This window comes from Salmo salar, chromosome ssa11, assembly GCF_905237065.1.
Source record: "Salmo salar chromosome ssa11, Ssal_v3.1, whole genome shotgun sequence".
Taxonomy (NCBI): Eukaryota; Metazoa; Chordata; class Actinopteri; order Salmoniformes; family Salmonidae; genus Salmo; species Salmo salar.
The window spans coordinates 30,362,767-30,376,655 of record NC_059452.1 but is presented as its reverse complement, the minus strand read 5'-3'; the positions used below and the strand labels follow the sequence as shown (position 1 = coordinate 30,376,655).

General features: G+C 43.4%; 1 protein-coding gene across 2 annotated transcripts in view; it reads right to left on the bottom strand.

Annotated features, from left to right (window-relative positions):
* Nucleotides 1–13,889, bottom strand: part of LOC106562414 (solute carrier family 12 member 4-like) — a 52,809-nt gene that overhangs the window by 15,823 nt on the left and 23,097 nt on the right. For both annotated transcript variants that reach the window (XM_014127285.2, XM_014127286.2), the window contains exons 2-12: nucleotides 12,783–12,877; nucleotides 12,126–12,257; nucleotides 11,311–11,457; nucleotides 10,804–10,858; nucleotides 10,474–10,604; nucleotides 9,792–10,033; nucleotides 9,221–9,435; nucleotides 2,584–2,748; nucleotides 2,314–2,412; nucleotides 2,039–2,096; nucleotides 1,662–1,836 (exon numbers count right to left, since the gene is read on the bottom strand). In XM_014127285.2, the coding sequence (XP_013982760.1) occupies nucleotides 1,662–1,836; nucleotides 2,039–2,096; nucleotides 2,314–2,412; nucleotides 2,584–2,748; nucleotides 9,221–9,435; nucleotides 9,792–10,033; nucleotides 10,474–10,604; nucleotides 10,804–10,858; nucleotides 11,311–11,457; nucleotides 12,126–12,257; nucleotides 12,783–12,877 (1,514 nt within the window). The remainder of the gene's footprint in view (nucleotides 1–1,661; nucleotides 1,837–2,038; nucleotides 2,097–2,313; nucleotides 2,413–2,583; nucleotides 2,749–9,220; nucleotides 9,436–9,791; nucleotides 10,034–10,473; nucleotides 10,605–10,803; nucleotides 10,859–11,310; nucleotides 11,458–12,125; nucleotides 12,258–12,782; nucleotides 12,878–13,889) is intronic.

The following is a 13,889-nucleotide window of genomic DNA, read 5'->3' as shown; positions in this document are numbered from 1 at the left end:
TTTAATGGTTGAAAATATAATCTACACAGGACCTCCTAATCAGCAGGTTTGCATGGGCGGGAGATTCGGCTTGTCTGGTGACATCACCAGGCAGTAAATTGGTTAAAGTTGTAATCTGTACCTTTTTGGGAGACCCGACCAAATTCACATAGAAATGTGAGTTATAGATCCGTCATTCACATTGAAGGCAAATCTAACAAGCGGTAAATGTGTTCTATGTGCGCTATTTCTATGCTTCCAGTTCTTAAGTTTTGTTTTTGCATCTTTTACTTTCAGTTTTGTACACCAGGTTCAAACAGCTGAAAATACAATTTAAGTTTGGTTATGGAAAATATATTTCACAACGGTTTAGATGGTACAATGATTCTCTACACTATACGTGTGCTTGTTTTATCACATAAATTGAAATTAGATGAACTATTTGAGTTTTTGCAACCAGGAAATGGCGGAGCGATTTCTGCATAGTGCAACTTTAATAGACCATTAACAAATAAAGTTCCAACCTCTCTGCCAATAAGAGCTAGTTTTCAGTTTTCCCCTCCCCAGTTGGACTACTCCCCGAGTGTCCTGGCTAAATTGTTGCTTGAGAAATATGTTTTTGCTAAAAAATCTATTTTTGTTGATTTTAATGGAAAACTATTATTGTAAGGTACTTAATTGTTACCTAGAAATTATTTGTTATTGATTGAAAAACGGGTGTATTGGGCCTCTAAGTACTTACCAGAATTTTCATGGTCGCTTAAGCTCATCCTAGAACAGGGTTACATACAGTGGCGGTTCTAGACCATTTCAACTGGGGGGGCCAAGCTGGGGCCAGTTGTACTGTTAGAGGGGCCAGTTACATTAGACGTTATTGTTGTCATATCGTTTTCTTCACTGCATTGCAGGCATTAGCAGGCAAAAGACCATGTTCATAATCATTAGTGTTCCGCGTTGCCACTGTCTAATAACGGATGTAAAAAAAGAACGATAGCAAAAATTTGTTATGTAAAAATTATTTCATACTCCACATTTAGGGGTCCACAAGGGGGTCCAACATTGTTGTCACAGGGGCACTGGCCCCACCTGCCCCCCCCCAGAACCGCCCCTGGTTACATAATGCCCTTCTTTCATACAGCTAATCCTCTTCAACCAACAATAATTTACATGTGGGAATGCAAATGAACTCATATGTTCAGCTTCATTCAAATGAGTAAGCAAAGACAGCCACAACTCTATTATTTTGTTCACTGTAGTTTTTAGTTGTGTATCATAATGTATCTAATAGTAGGGCCACTGTGAGCATAGAGCCGAGCAATGTATCAAGCAATGTGTTCAAACAGTGGTGGCAGCTAGAGAAACCTTGAATTATGGCTGTGTATTTCAGGCCACTAGATGCTTTGCATTGTATAGAAATTACACAGTGTGTATGTACAATACAGCTCCACCCACAAAGACATAAGGAAGGGCACTGACAGCCAGTGTATGATTTTTTTAAACATTTGAGCAGACACTCTTATCCAGAGCAACTTACAGGAGCAATTAGGGTAAGTGCCCTGCTCAAGAGCACATGGGCATATTCTTTTTTACCTAGTCAGCTCTGGGATTTGAACCAGCAACCTTTCGGTTACTGACCCAATGCTCTTAACCACTAGTCTTCCTGCCAAGGTGGCTGTTCCTACCCTGAGGAAGGGGATGATGTTGTCCTTGGCGATGGCCTGTAAGAGACGAGGGGCGCCGGTCAGGGACTGTAGTCCCGCCCCCACGGTGGAGAAGAAGGAGCCAATCACGATAACCCAGGGGGAGGGCCAGGACAGAGTCCCCACAACCAGGTTCTTACTGACTGCATCTCCAAACCTACAGGACAGGAGAGGACATGGACCTGTTAGCGGGGCCATTATCAATACCAACAAACACAGCATCTGAAGTGCTTTGCCATACCAATATAATTACAAGCTTGTACTGTATGTCGTTGAGAAGCAGACAGGCTATTGTCTGAACTTAAATGTATCTTGTGATGTCAAAGATGTGGCCTAATGCTACAGACAAGTTCACTTACTTGTCCCTTAGGACCGCTCCTTCAATACAGGCCCCAAACAGAACCACAGAGCTGAAATCTGACGGCAGGATGTTAAGGAACACACAGAAACACATGCAGTATAGAACACAGATGTATCTAGACATTGAACAACTTGGGGAGAACACTGCCTATTGATATGGATGAGGAAGAGCTTGCAAGTAGGCATTTCACTGTACCGTTTACACCTGCTGTATCCTGTGCACGTGACAAATAAATGTTGATTTGATTTTACTATTGACTCCATGAAAGGATACAGACAAGGGTAGTAGTGGTTATAGCCAAGATGGTTCCAATAGGGATGGACTTCTGAGCATCTTTCAGATCTCCTGATCTGTTGGAGCCTGCCATGATACCTACAGTACAGGGACATGAAGGGCACACATCAGTTACTGACAACTCTCAGAATGTTGACTCAACCAATCAGTGAACAAAAATGTCTCTGGATTGCCAGCTGGTTTATTGATCTGGTGTTGCCAGTTCATGATCTGGGTTGCCAGTTATGGATCTGGGTTGCCAGGTCTTACCTGTGGCGGAGGGAAAGAAGATTCCCACCAGGAGGGTGAAGGAGGTAGCAATGTCAGCTGAGACGTACAAGCCGAAGCTCTCCACAGCCCCGTGGACGTCTACTGAGGGCAGACCTGCCTTCTCCAAGATCTGACCCTTCTCCAGGTAGTCTCCCCACATGTTATCTAAAACATACATCAGGAACCAAGTTTATAGAAATGCTAGCATCCCATCCACAAAGTAAGCAACGTAATGGCATCCACCTAACGGCATGGCAACACCCACCAAAGCTCTACAGCATCACAAATGATTGTTACAAAGTATATCGTCGTGTCTTTGGCTATGCCGGATTAAGTGACATGACATGCTATTCTATAAAATCCTTTCTCTGTAATTAATATTACCTGATTGAGCTAATCATGTAAATATAATTAACTAGAAAGTCGGGGCACCACGAAAGAGTGTTTATAGAGCTGTTATCTTCCGAATAAACTCTTAAAGACCTAGTAATATTTTACATCAATAGCAGTCAATATTAATCGTCACCTTATTTCAGTCTCATCTGAAAGTTGTAAATTCTTGGTTATCTTCACGAACCCTGGCTAACAAGTTGAATCAGCAACACAAAATTGGGATTAATTATTTATTTACTAAATACCTAACTAATCACACAGAATTACATATACACAGAATGCAAATTATGTCATACAGAAAACGTCCCTGGTGGACGGAGCCGACATGACGGCTGGTTACACTAAGGAAAGGGGGTTGGGTTTGATTGAAAGAGCGGGAAGACTGAGGAACAAAGGGAGAAGCTATGCTATCGTAAATACAGTATTTTATGCATTCTAAATTACCGCCCATTTGGAAAAGGAAAATGCAAAAAGGAAATTGGCCAACAGAGATCTTCCTGTCCTCGGAAGAATGTCTCTGGTGGTAAATTGGATACGTTGTAGTATCGTCGTCGTGGGCTAGACTGGATACATTGTCCGTCCTTTCCTAGCCCACGTTTACAGCGGCCGCTGCTAACTCAACGGCTAGGAGGTATCACTTCTGTAGTGAATAAGAGTTCAAAGTTCATACCATTCGCAACCAAAGCTCACGCTGTACTCGGAACAGAAGGTTACATTTTTGTCAAGTGCTTATATAGTGGAGGGAGAGAAGGGTGTGTTTCATAGTTTATAACCAATGTCTCTTCACAGGGGCGGGCCACTGATTGAGCAGAGCTCTAACCTTATGAAAACCCAATTCTCTCATTTGGAAGCTAAAATTACATTTAATCTTTTCACAAATAGTTTCATATTCAAACATTTCAATTGCACAACAATTCCATGTGAATCTGATAACTAGAATGTGTAGACTTTCCCAGATACAGTTTATGTCGTCCTGTCATCAGTCATAATGTCTCAGATGACAACCGAACTGACATCATATTGATTAAGTCCCAACGCATATTTTCAACATGTTCTATTACCGAAATATGGTTCCTTTCCCCCCACTTGTTTGATGTTCCCAGACTCTCTATTCCCAGACTCTTTTAGATAGCTAAATCACTACAAACATGTTGTACACAAAGTCTATGTTTTACTGTAATTACATGTCATCACTATTGAAAATTGGCATAGCAGTCAGGCGTCTTTTGTCTTCGTCTTGTCGTGTCCTGTGTATATATCTTTTTATATCTTTTTTCTTCGCATATATTTTTTATATTTTTCTTAACCCCAACTTCAACATACTCTATTGCAACCCGCCTCACCCAATGTGGTATGGATCTGCTATTTTCTTTACTTCAGAGCCGGAACCCCCAACAAAGGCTAGCCAGCTAACTAGCAACTAGCTAGTAGACAGATAGCCACTACTAGCGGTCATCAGCTAATCTTTAGCTCGGACAACTCCTGCCAGTCTGCACAACGCGATTCAACCCAGAGCGTATCGGACTTCTTATTCTCCATATCCCCGGATTCCTACTGCAAGCTCTGAACCTCTTCATCTGGATCATCGCAGCTAGCTTGCGGCTATCCAATTGGCTTCTCCTGGCTAATGTCTCTGTCTCGAAGCAAGCACCAATTAGCCTGGAGCTAGCCTATGCTAGGCCCATCTCCCGGCTAGCTGAAGAGGTCCATCAGCCACTCCTTGGGCTACAATACCTATTTTGCCAATTGGCCTGGACCCCTTTTATTGCCGATACGGAGCCCCGCCGATCCTTCACGACTGGACTACTGATGTAATCCGCCGAGGGGTTTTTCAACTGGCTCTCCCATCGCGACCGACGTCCCCTGAATGCCCATCTGCTAGCCGCGGCCTGCTAGCTGTCTAGAGCACACCGGACTGTTAGCTGAAGAAGTCCATCAGCCATTTTTTTGGGCAACTATACCTATTTTGCCAATTGGCCTGGACCCTTTTACTACACGGAGCCCTGCTGATCCATTACGACTGCTCTGCCGACGTAACCGTATGAAGGGGCTACAACTGACTTCTTCCGTCGCGACATCCCTCTATGGCCCTTCTGCTAGCCTGCTAGCCCCGGCCCGCTAGCTGTCTGAATCGCCATATCTCCAGCCCACCCAGCTACTCACTGGACCCAATGATCACTCGGATACGCATGCCTCTCCTTAATGTCAATATGCCTTGTCCATTGCTGTTTTGGTTAGTAATTATTGCCTTATTTCATTGTAAAGCCTCTAGCCCTGCTCAATACGCCTTAGCTAACCCTTTAGTTCCACCTCCCACACATGCGGTGACCTCACCTGGTTTAAATTGTGTTTCTAGAGACAATATCTCTCTCATCGTCACTCAATGCATAGGTTTACCTCCACTGTATTCACATCCTACCATACCTTTGTCTGTACAATCTATTCTACCGTGCCCAGAAGCCTTATCCTACTCCTCCTCTGTTCCTCTGTTGATGTAGAGGTTAACCCAGGCCCTGCAGTGCCTAGCTCCACTCCCATTCCCCAGGCGCTCTCATTTGTTGACTTCTGTAACCGTAAAAGCCCTGGTTTCATGCATGTTAACATTAGAAGCCTCCTCCTTAAGTTTGTTTTATTCACTGCTTTAGCACACTGTCAACCTGGAGGTCCTAGCCGTGACTGAATCCTGGCTTAGGAAGACCACCAAAAACCCTGAAATTTCCATCCCCAACTACAACATTTTCCAACAAGATAGAACTGCCAAAGGGGGCGGAGTTGCAATCTACTGCAGAGATAGCCTGCAGAGTTCTGTCTTACTATCCAGGTCTGTGCCCAAACAATTTGAGCTTCTACTTTTAAAAATCCACCTTTCCAGAAACAAGTCTCTCACCGTTGCCGCTTGCTATAGACCACCTTCTGCCAGCTGTACCCTGGACACAATATGTGAATTGGATGCCCCCCATATATCTTCAGAGCTCGTGCTGTTAGGTGACCTAAACTGGGACATGCTTAACACCCTGGCCATCCTACAATCTAAGCTTGATGCCCTCAATCTCACACAAATTATCAATGGACCTACCAGGTTCAACCCCAAATTCGTAAACACGGGCACCCTCATAAATATCATCCTAACCAACCTGCCCTCCAAATACACCTCTGCTGTCTTCAACCAGGATCTCAGCAATCACTGCCTCATTGCCTGTGTCTGTAATGGGTCTGCGGTCAAACGACCACCCCTCATCACTGTCAAACGCTGCCTAAAACACATCAGCGCACAGGCCTTTCTAATCGACCTGGCCCGGGTATCCTGGAAGGATATTTACCTCATTCCGACAGTAGAGGATGCCTGGTTATTCTTTAAAAGTGCTTTCCTCACCATCTTAAATAAGCATGTCCCATTCCAAAATTTAGAACCAGGAACAGATATAGCCCTTGGTTCACTCCAGACGTGAATGCCCTTGACCAGCACAAAAACATCCTGTGGAGTACTGCATTAGCATCAAATAGCCCCCGTGATATGCAACTTTTCAGGGAAGTTAGGAACCAATAACTAGAGAGAATAGAAAACAAAGTGATAACTGGCTCAGGCCACAGTGTACTGTGCATTAGTTTGGGCCGCTAGAAAGTGTCATGTCCCATTTCAATCTTCAGGCCACTGCTTATATTGAGTGCAGCGCAAAACTGAAATCATTTTCTCCTCTACTGGCCTATAAGATCATTTCATGCAATGCTTACATTAGATCCACTATTCGCTGTGTCTCTGATAAGTGTTCAATATATGTTGTTCCTAACAGGCAGTTAGGAAAGCAAAGGCTAGTTTTTCAAACAGAAATTTGCATCCTGTAGTACTAACTCCAGAAAGTTCTGAGACACTGTAAAGTCCATGGAGAATAAGAGCACCTCCTCCTAACTGCCCACTGCACTGAGGCTAGGAAACACTGTCACCACCGATAAATCAATGATAATTGAGAATTTCAATAAGCATTTTTCTATGGCTGGCCTTGCTTTCCACCTGGCTACCCCTACCCCAGTCAACAGCCCTGCACCCCCCACAGCAACTTGCCCAAGCCTCCCCATTTCTCCTTCACCCAAATCCAGACAGCTGATGTTCTGAAAGAGCTGCAAAATCTGGACCCCTACAAATCAGCCGGGCTAGACAATCTGGACCCTCTCTTTCTAAAATGATCCGCCGAAATTGTTGCAACCCCTATTACTAGTCTGTTCAACCTCTCTTTCGTATCATCTGAGATCCCCAAAGATTGGAAAGCTGCCGCGGTCATCCCCCTCTTCAAAGGGGATGACAATCTAGACCCAAATTGCTACAGACCTATATCTATCTTACCCTGCCTTTCTAAGTTCTTCGAAAGCCAAGTGAACAAACAGATCACCGACAATTTCAAATCCCACCATACCTTCTCCGCTATGCAATCTGGTTTCCGAGCTGGTCATGGGTGCACCTCAGCCACGCTCAAGGTCCTAAATGATATCATAACCGCCATCGATAAGAGACAATACTGTGCAGCTGTATTAATCGACCTGGCCAAGGCTTTCGACTCTGTCAATCACCACATTCTTATCGGCAGACTAAACAGCCTTGGTTTCTCAAATGACTGCCTCGTCTGGTTCACCAACTACTTCTCAGACAGAGTTCAGTGTGTCAAATCGGAGGGCCTGTTGTCCGGGCCTCTGGCAGTCTCTATGGGGGTGCCACAGGGTTCAATTCTTGGGCCGACTCTTTTCTCTGTATACATTAATGACGTCGCTCTTGCTGCTTGTGATTCTCTGATCCACCTCTACGCAGACAACACCATTTTGTATACTTCAGGCCCTTCTTTGGACACTGTGCTAACTAACCTCCAGACGAGCTTCAATGCCATACAACTCTCCTTCCGTGGCCTCCAACTGCTCTTAAATGCAAGTAAAACTAAATGCATGCTCTTCAAACAATCGCTGCCCACACCTGCCTGCCCGTCCAGCATCACTTCTCTGGACGGTTCTGACTTAGAATATGTGGACAACTACAAAAACCTAGGTGTCTGGTTAGACTGTAAACTCTCCTTCCAGACTCACATTAAATTAAATCTAGAATCGGCTTCTTATTTCACAACAAAGCATCCTTCACTCATGCTGCCAAACATACCCTCATAAAACTGACTATCCTACCGATCCTCGACTTTGGCGATGTCATTTACAAAATATCCTCCAACACTCTACTCAGGAAATTGGATGCAGTATATCACAGTGCCATCTGTTTTGTTACCAAAGCCCCATATACTACCCACCACTGCGACCTGTATGCTTCGTTGGCTGGCCCTCGCTTCACATTCGTTGCCAAACCCACTGGCTCCAGGTCATCTATAAGTCTTTGCTAGGTAAAGCCCCGCCTTATCTCAGCTCACTGGTCACCATAGCAGCACCCACACGTAGCACGTGCTCCAGCAGGTATATCTCACTGGTCAACCCCAAAGCCAACTCTTCCTTTGGCCGCCTTTCCTTCCAGTTCTCTGCTGCCAATGACTGGAACGAACTGCCAAAATCACTGAAGCTGGAGACTCATATCTCCCTCACTAACTTTAAGCACCAGCTGTCAGAGCAGTTCACAGATCACTGCACCTGTACATAGCCCATCTGTAAATAGCCCATCCTACTACCTCATCCCCCATACTGTTATTTATTTTATTTATTTTGCTCCTTTGCACCCCAGTATCTCTACTTGCACACTCATCTTCTGCACATCTATCACTCCAGTGTTTAATTGCTATATTGTAATTATTTTGCCACTATGGACTATTTATTGCCTTACCTCCCCTATCCTACCTCATTTGCACACACTGTATATAGACCTTTTCTACTGCATTATTGACTGCATGTTTGTTAATTCCATGTGTAACTCTGTGTTGTTGTTTGTGTCGCACTGCTTTGCTTTATCTTGGTCAGGTCGCAGATGTAAATGAGAACTTGTTCTCAACTAGCCTACCTGGTTAAATAAAGGTGAAATAAATACAAATAAATAAAAGTGGATGTGGCTCTGCTGCCCCCTAGCTGGCTGGCCCCCATTGACTATAGTAATAGGGTGAAGTTGCCCCCAGACGTTAATCTTGGGTCAGTTATACATTTCCCCCCACTAATGATTAAGGTTAGGACTGTGGGAGGGGGAAGCTGATCTTAGATCTGTATCCTAGACCCAGGAGTGTGGTAATAGCCATATCATTACAACTATGGTCCATCCTCTGACTTTGGTCTTTACCTCTGATGATGCCGCTGGCCAGTCCTGGTATTCCCTGTATCTCTGTAACGTTGTTCTGGTTGAAGTAGTCATCACATTGAGGACTACTCATGTTGCCAGAGCTACAGAAGTTCCTCCACAGCTGACTAGGTACAGTCACATTGCCCTCTAGAACCGTCTTACTACACACGTCAAACTGATCTCTCACCAATGTCCTGTTACCCAACATACAGATCCTGGAGAAAGAGGAATATTAATGGTTCTGATTATCAACAGAGTGATGATAACATGTCATGATAATGTGATGATAATATCTGTGTTTTCACTCTACTTTAGATCAGATATTAGCTATATTATAGCTACAATGAAAAACATTTACAGTATGCGTACAGTAGCTAGATCTTAAGGATAAAGTTCAACAATGGAAATACAATTATATCTCCCTTGACCATTCCAGCCAGAGGAACAGCAAGTGTTTTGGCTTACGTCGGGGACAAACTGATCATTATCACCAAATTAAATCCACATCAATTATACCATTATCCCCATTTCCTGTTTAGACAAAGATGTAAAAACATCCCCAGTGCCTTACGAGAAGTCGGGCGGTTGGAAAACGGACTTAATGGCCCCGGCGTAGATGGAGACGATAGAGATGATGACACAGGCCAGGAAGAGAGAGGCCAGCTTGTTGACGTATTTCACCCCCACAAAGACCACCACGGCCATGAGGCTGAGACAGATGGTGCCGTACACCCTCATGTTGTTGAGGATGGCACTGTTGCCCCCGTGGTGGTCGCTGGCGTGGAAGATGGCCGCCTGGGGAACCAGGTATTTCTGGGAGAGGACAATGACAACAGAAGTAATTAAGGTACACTTTCTGTGAGACACACACATTTAATATCTTATATGTGCATTCATAATGCACTTATAATGGCTTCTACAACTCACTATACAGTAAGAGCAGAACAGAAGTCTTTCACTTTAAATGTATTTTGAGTACTCCGAATACACGAATATCAGTCATATACTACAGTCTACAACAGCAACATTATGTGGATCAAATGTATGTTCAGCTAATATTATTGGATCCCAGTTTTACATGTATTTTACTCCATCTCAATATGATTGAGTACATTGACCTATTTTACTGCGGTATATTGGTTGCGTCCCAAATTGCACCCTATTCCCTACATATTGCACTACTATAGGCCCTGATCAAAAGTAGTGCACTAAATAGGGAATAGGGTGCCATTTGGGAGCAGATGATAACTCACCAGGAAGATCTCTATAGCTCCCAGTATGTACATGGCAGCAGCAAAGGTTGTTCCTAGGTAGAAACAGATTCCTACAGCCCCCCCAAACTCAGCACCCAGGGAACGAGAGATCATGAAGTACGCCCCTCCGGCTACAACAGAGAGCAGAACAGACTTAATATGGATGAAACTGGTCAGAATAGACTGACGGTGTGATCATATGTTAGTCATGTCATAAAAATTATATGACCTTGTTAATGTCATGTTTATGTAACTGTTACAACTAACGTGTTTTAAGTGTAAAATGTACGTTTGGATTCTCAGTCTTCAAAGCTTGTACTGTACTCTCACCTGGGACAACACCATTTGTAGCTATGGCACTCATGGATATGGCAGTGAGCATTGTCTGTCAAACAGGAGAGAATATGAACACCATCAAATAAGGCCAGTCAGTCTTTATGAGAGAGTTCTGGATGTTTTATGTTGTGCCTATCAACCAATACACTGTGCTCTTTATCCACATAATAAACACACTTAGCAATAGAGGGATCACTTGTCATTGGACAACTGAACATAATTCATCCATCATATTGGAAAGGTTGAGACATAAACCACAAATATATTATATGTCCTTTGGAGTAAACAGCAGGATGTGGAAACTGCTGTGGGTTCTATTCAGCCTGGTAATGTTAACTGGCTGACTGGCTGGTGACCCAGTTTTAACGGAGGGTTTGGCAAGTGGACAAGAAAAGCGTGTCAATGGTCTTCTAACATTGCCAGACAGTGTGTGTGTGTGCATGCATGTGAGTGTGTCTGTGAGTGCATCCACAATGAGTGTATGTGTGTGTGTGTACTAACACATGAGCAGCACATGAGGACGATGAGGAATGACTGGACGATGCCGGCTGTGCCCACGATCCACGTTAGACGAAGGAACAGGATGACACCAAAGATGTTCTGTAGACAGGGCAGATAGACTCCCATCAGGGTACCCATGTTGGGGGACTGCAGAGAGAGAGAGATGAAGTGCGACAAAGAGAGTGGAGAGAGAGAGAGAGAGAACAAACAGAACAGAGAGAGAGAGAGAGAGAGAGAGAGATGGGTTACAATAATGAAAGAGAAAAAGAGAGATAGAGAGAGAGAGAAATTAAGAAAGAACAGAGAGAGAGATAAAAGAGAACAGAGAGAGGGAGAGAGGAAAACAAAACTCACATGAATTATAATTTATATCATTACAGTCTTAATCTAATATCAATCAGGAAGGGAAAAGGACCAAACATATATTGTGACAGAAAGAAGACAGGAAACAGATGTGAGGGATTTGGTTGTCAAGATAACTATGATAGTACTGCTGTAGTTTCCCATATTTGTGTGAGTAGTGTGTTTCAGTGTCTATGTTTTGTGTGTGTTTCTGAATATGGTATGTAGCACAGATAGACCCACAGGAAATAGCTAATTGATCAGAATTATTGATCAGGTAAGATATTGATCAACTCTCACCAGGGGGCCCACAGGGCACAGCCTGTAACAAACAGGCACCAACACAACCCAAAGCACACGCATGCAAGCTCAGATCCAAACATGCGCAGAGACAGAGGGGTAGAGAGAGAGAGACTAAAGCCTGTTTGAATCTCAAAAGAAGAGAAAGAGAGGTAGTTTTTGTGATTTCTGACCTTTGGGGCCTTCCTGCGTGATGTCTCTGTGTTCTCGGCCTCCTCGTGCTCCCTGGCCCCCTGGGTAATGTTGGTGTAGTTGACCAGCCGGCTGAGGAGGGACGACACCTTGGGACGGATGTCCAACTCCTCCTGCAGGACAGGGACAGCAGAACAGGGAACAGTTAGAGGTGGATGGGTACCTGAGGTGTCTGTGGGGTGTAATAGCCTACAGTAAAATGGTATTATAGTGCAGTATAAGGAACTTAATTTGTATAGGTTGAAGGGAGGAGTGGTGATTGATCCATCTAGGCAGTTGACATTAGAAAATATTGATGTTAAAAGGTGATATGTTGTGTATAATCATGTCATGTAATAGTATCAGTGTCACTGAGAGCCACTCTTAAAATAACTGTCCAGTGAAAATCTCACTTTTTAAAAGTCCATATTCTGTTAACTCACACCCAAATAATGTTGTTGACTCATCCTATACTCCTATCTGTGGCCAAATCATAATTTGGAGAACAAACACCCACCACCATTCCAACACCAAAAACAAATTCACATATTTAATTACACTTTTTTTGGAAGGAAAACTATTTCACTCAAATTGTAATTAATTATAGGTCATATTTCCTAGAAATCCGGAAACACTGGACTGTTACTTTAAAGACAGACCTCAAATAAGGCCAGGTTCCTGTCATAGAAATCAGTCTTCCTGTCAGCATCTGCACTGCTGAGGAAAGGACTATCCTCCTTGTGATTTCCATGGCCTGAAAAAAGAGATAGAAGAAGAGAAATAAAACATTTATAAAGTAGGCAAGGATAACATTTTCAACCAGTACCTTGGTAAGATAAACAGGGGTTATTAGAAAGTATGAAATGTGATAATGAGAGAGCCAGTTTGTGATCGGTTCCCATTCATGCATGCTGGTACTCTATTGTAAAACAGCAGTCTGTTTGTTTTCATCTCAACCAACACGTTGCAATATAAAAACACAAAAAATGACATTTCAGACAAATAAACTTAGCAATATCTGTAGAGGTTACAGGAAAAGGGACGACTAATAATAACTACAGTACAATAGCCATCAAAACCATGCAACGATGCAACCCTGTCAACCACAGTATATACGGTCTATGGTGCTAGCTGTGATGAATCTCCAAGTTAGTTCCCACAGTCTGCCTACAACCTACAGTATGACATCACTGTCTGTCTCAGTGTCCCACTCCCACGTTCAAAGTCATCAACCCCGGCAGCTGCTATGTGAGGTATACTGTAACCAGAGACCTGCGTTCTACACTATTATACTGCTTTAATGTCTTTAGCATATCAGGCACAGAGAAAATAGGAAGGAATTCACTCAAACCCTCTATTGCAAAATGTTTCAACCCAGCATTGCTGATCAAGATTAATGTGATGTCATTAAACAAGATAGAGCAATTGAGCGACTTCTTTTGCATCACCAGTAAGCAAAGCATTCACCCAAAGATAAATTCATATCCAAACATCATCCAGACCAAAAGTAAAATCAATCAATGTAAAATAGAGCAGAGACGACAAAAAAGTTGCTTAGTAATTTCTCTCTGGTTTAAACTCTGTTCTCTGTTTCTCTTGATACATCAAGCTGAGGCAGGACATGAGCCTGGGGCTACTGGCAGTGCACACAAAGCATCTGTGTGAATATGATAATACACGACACACAAACCAATCTATTTCTAGAAATTAGGATCCTGACCTTTGGATCATCAGAGAGCATGACAAGTCGTCGAGTCTCTTCAAAC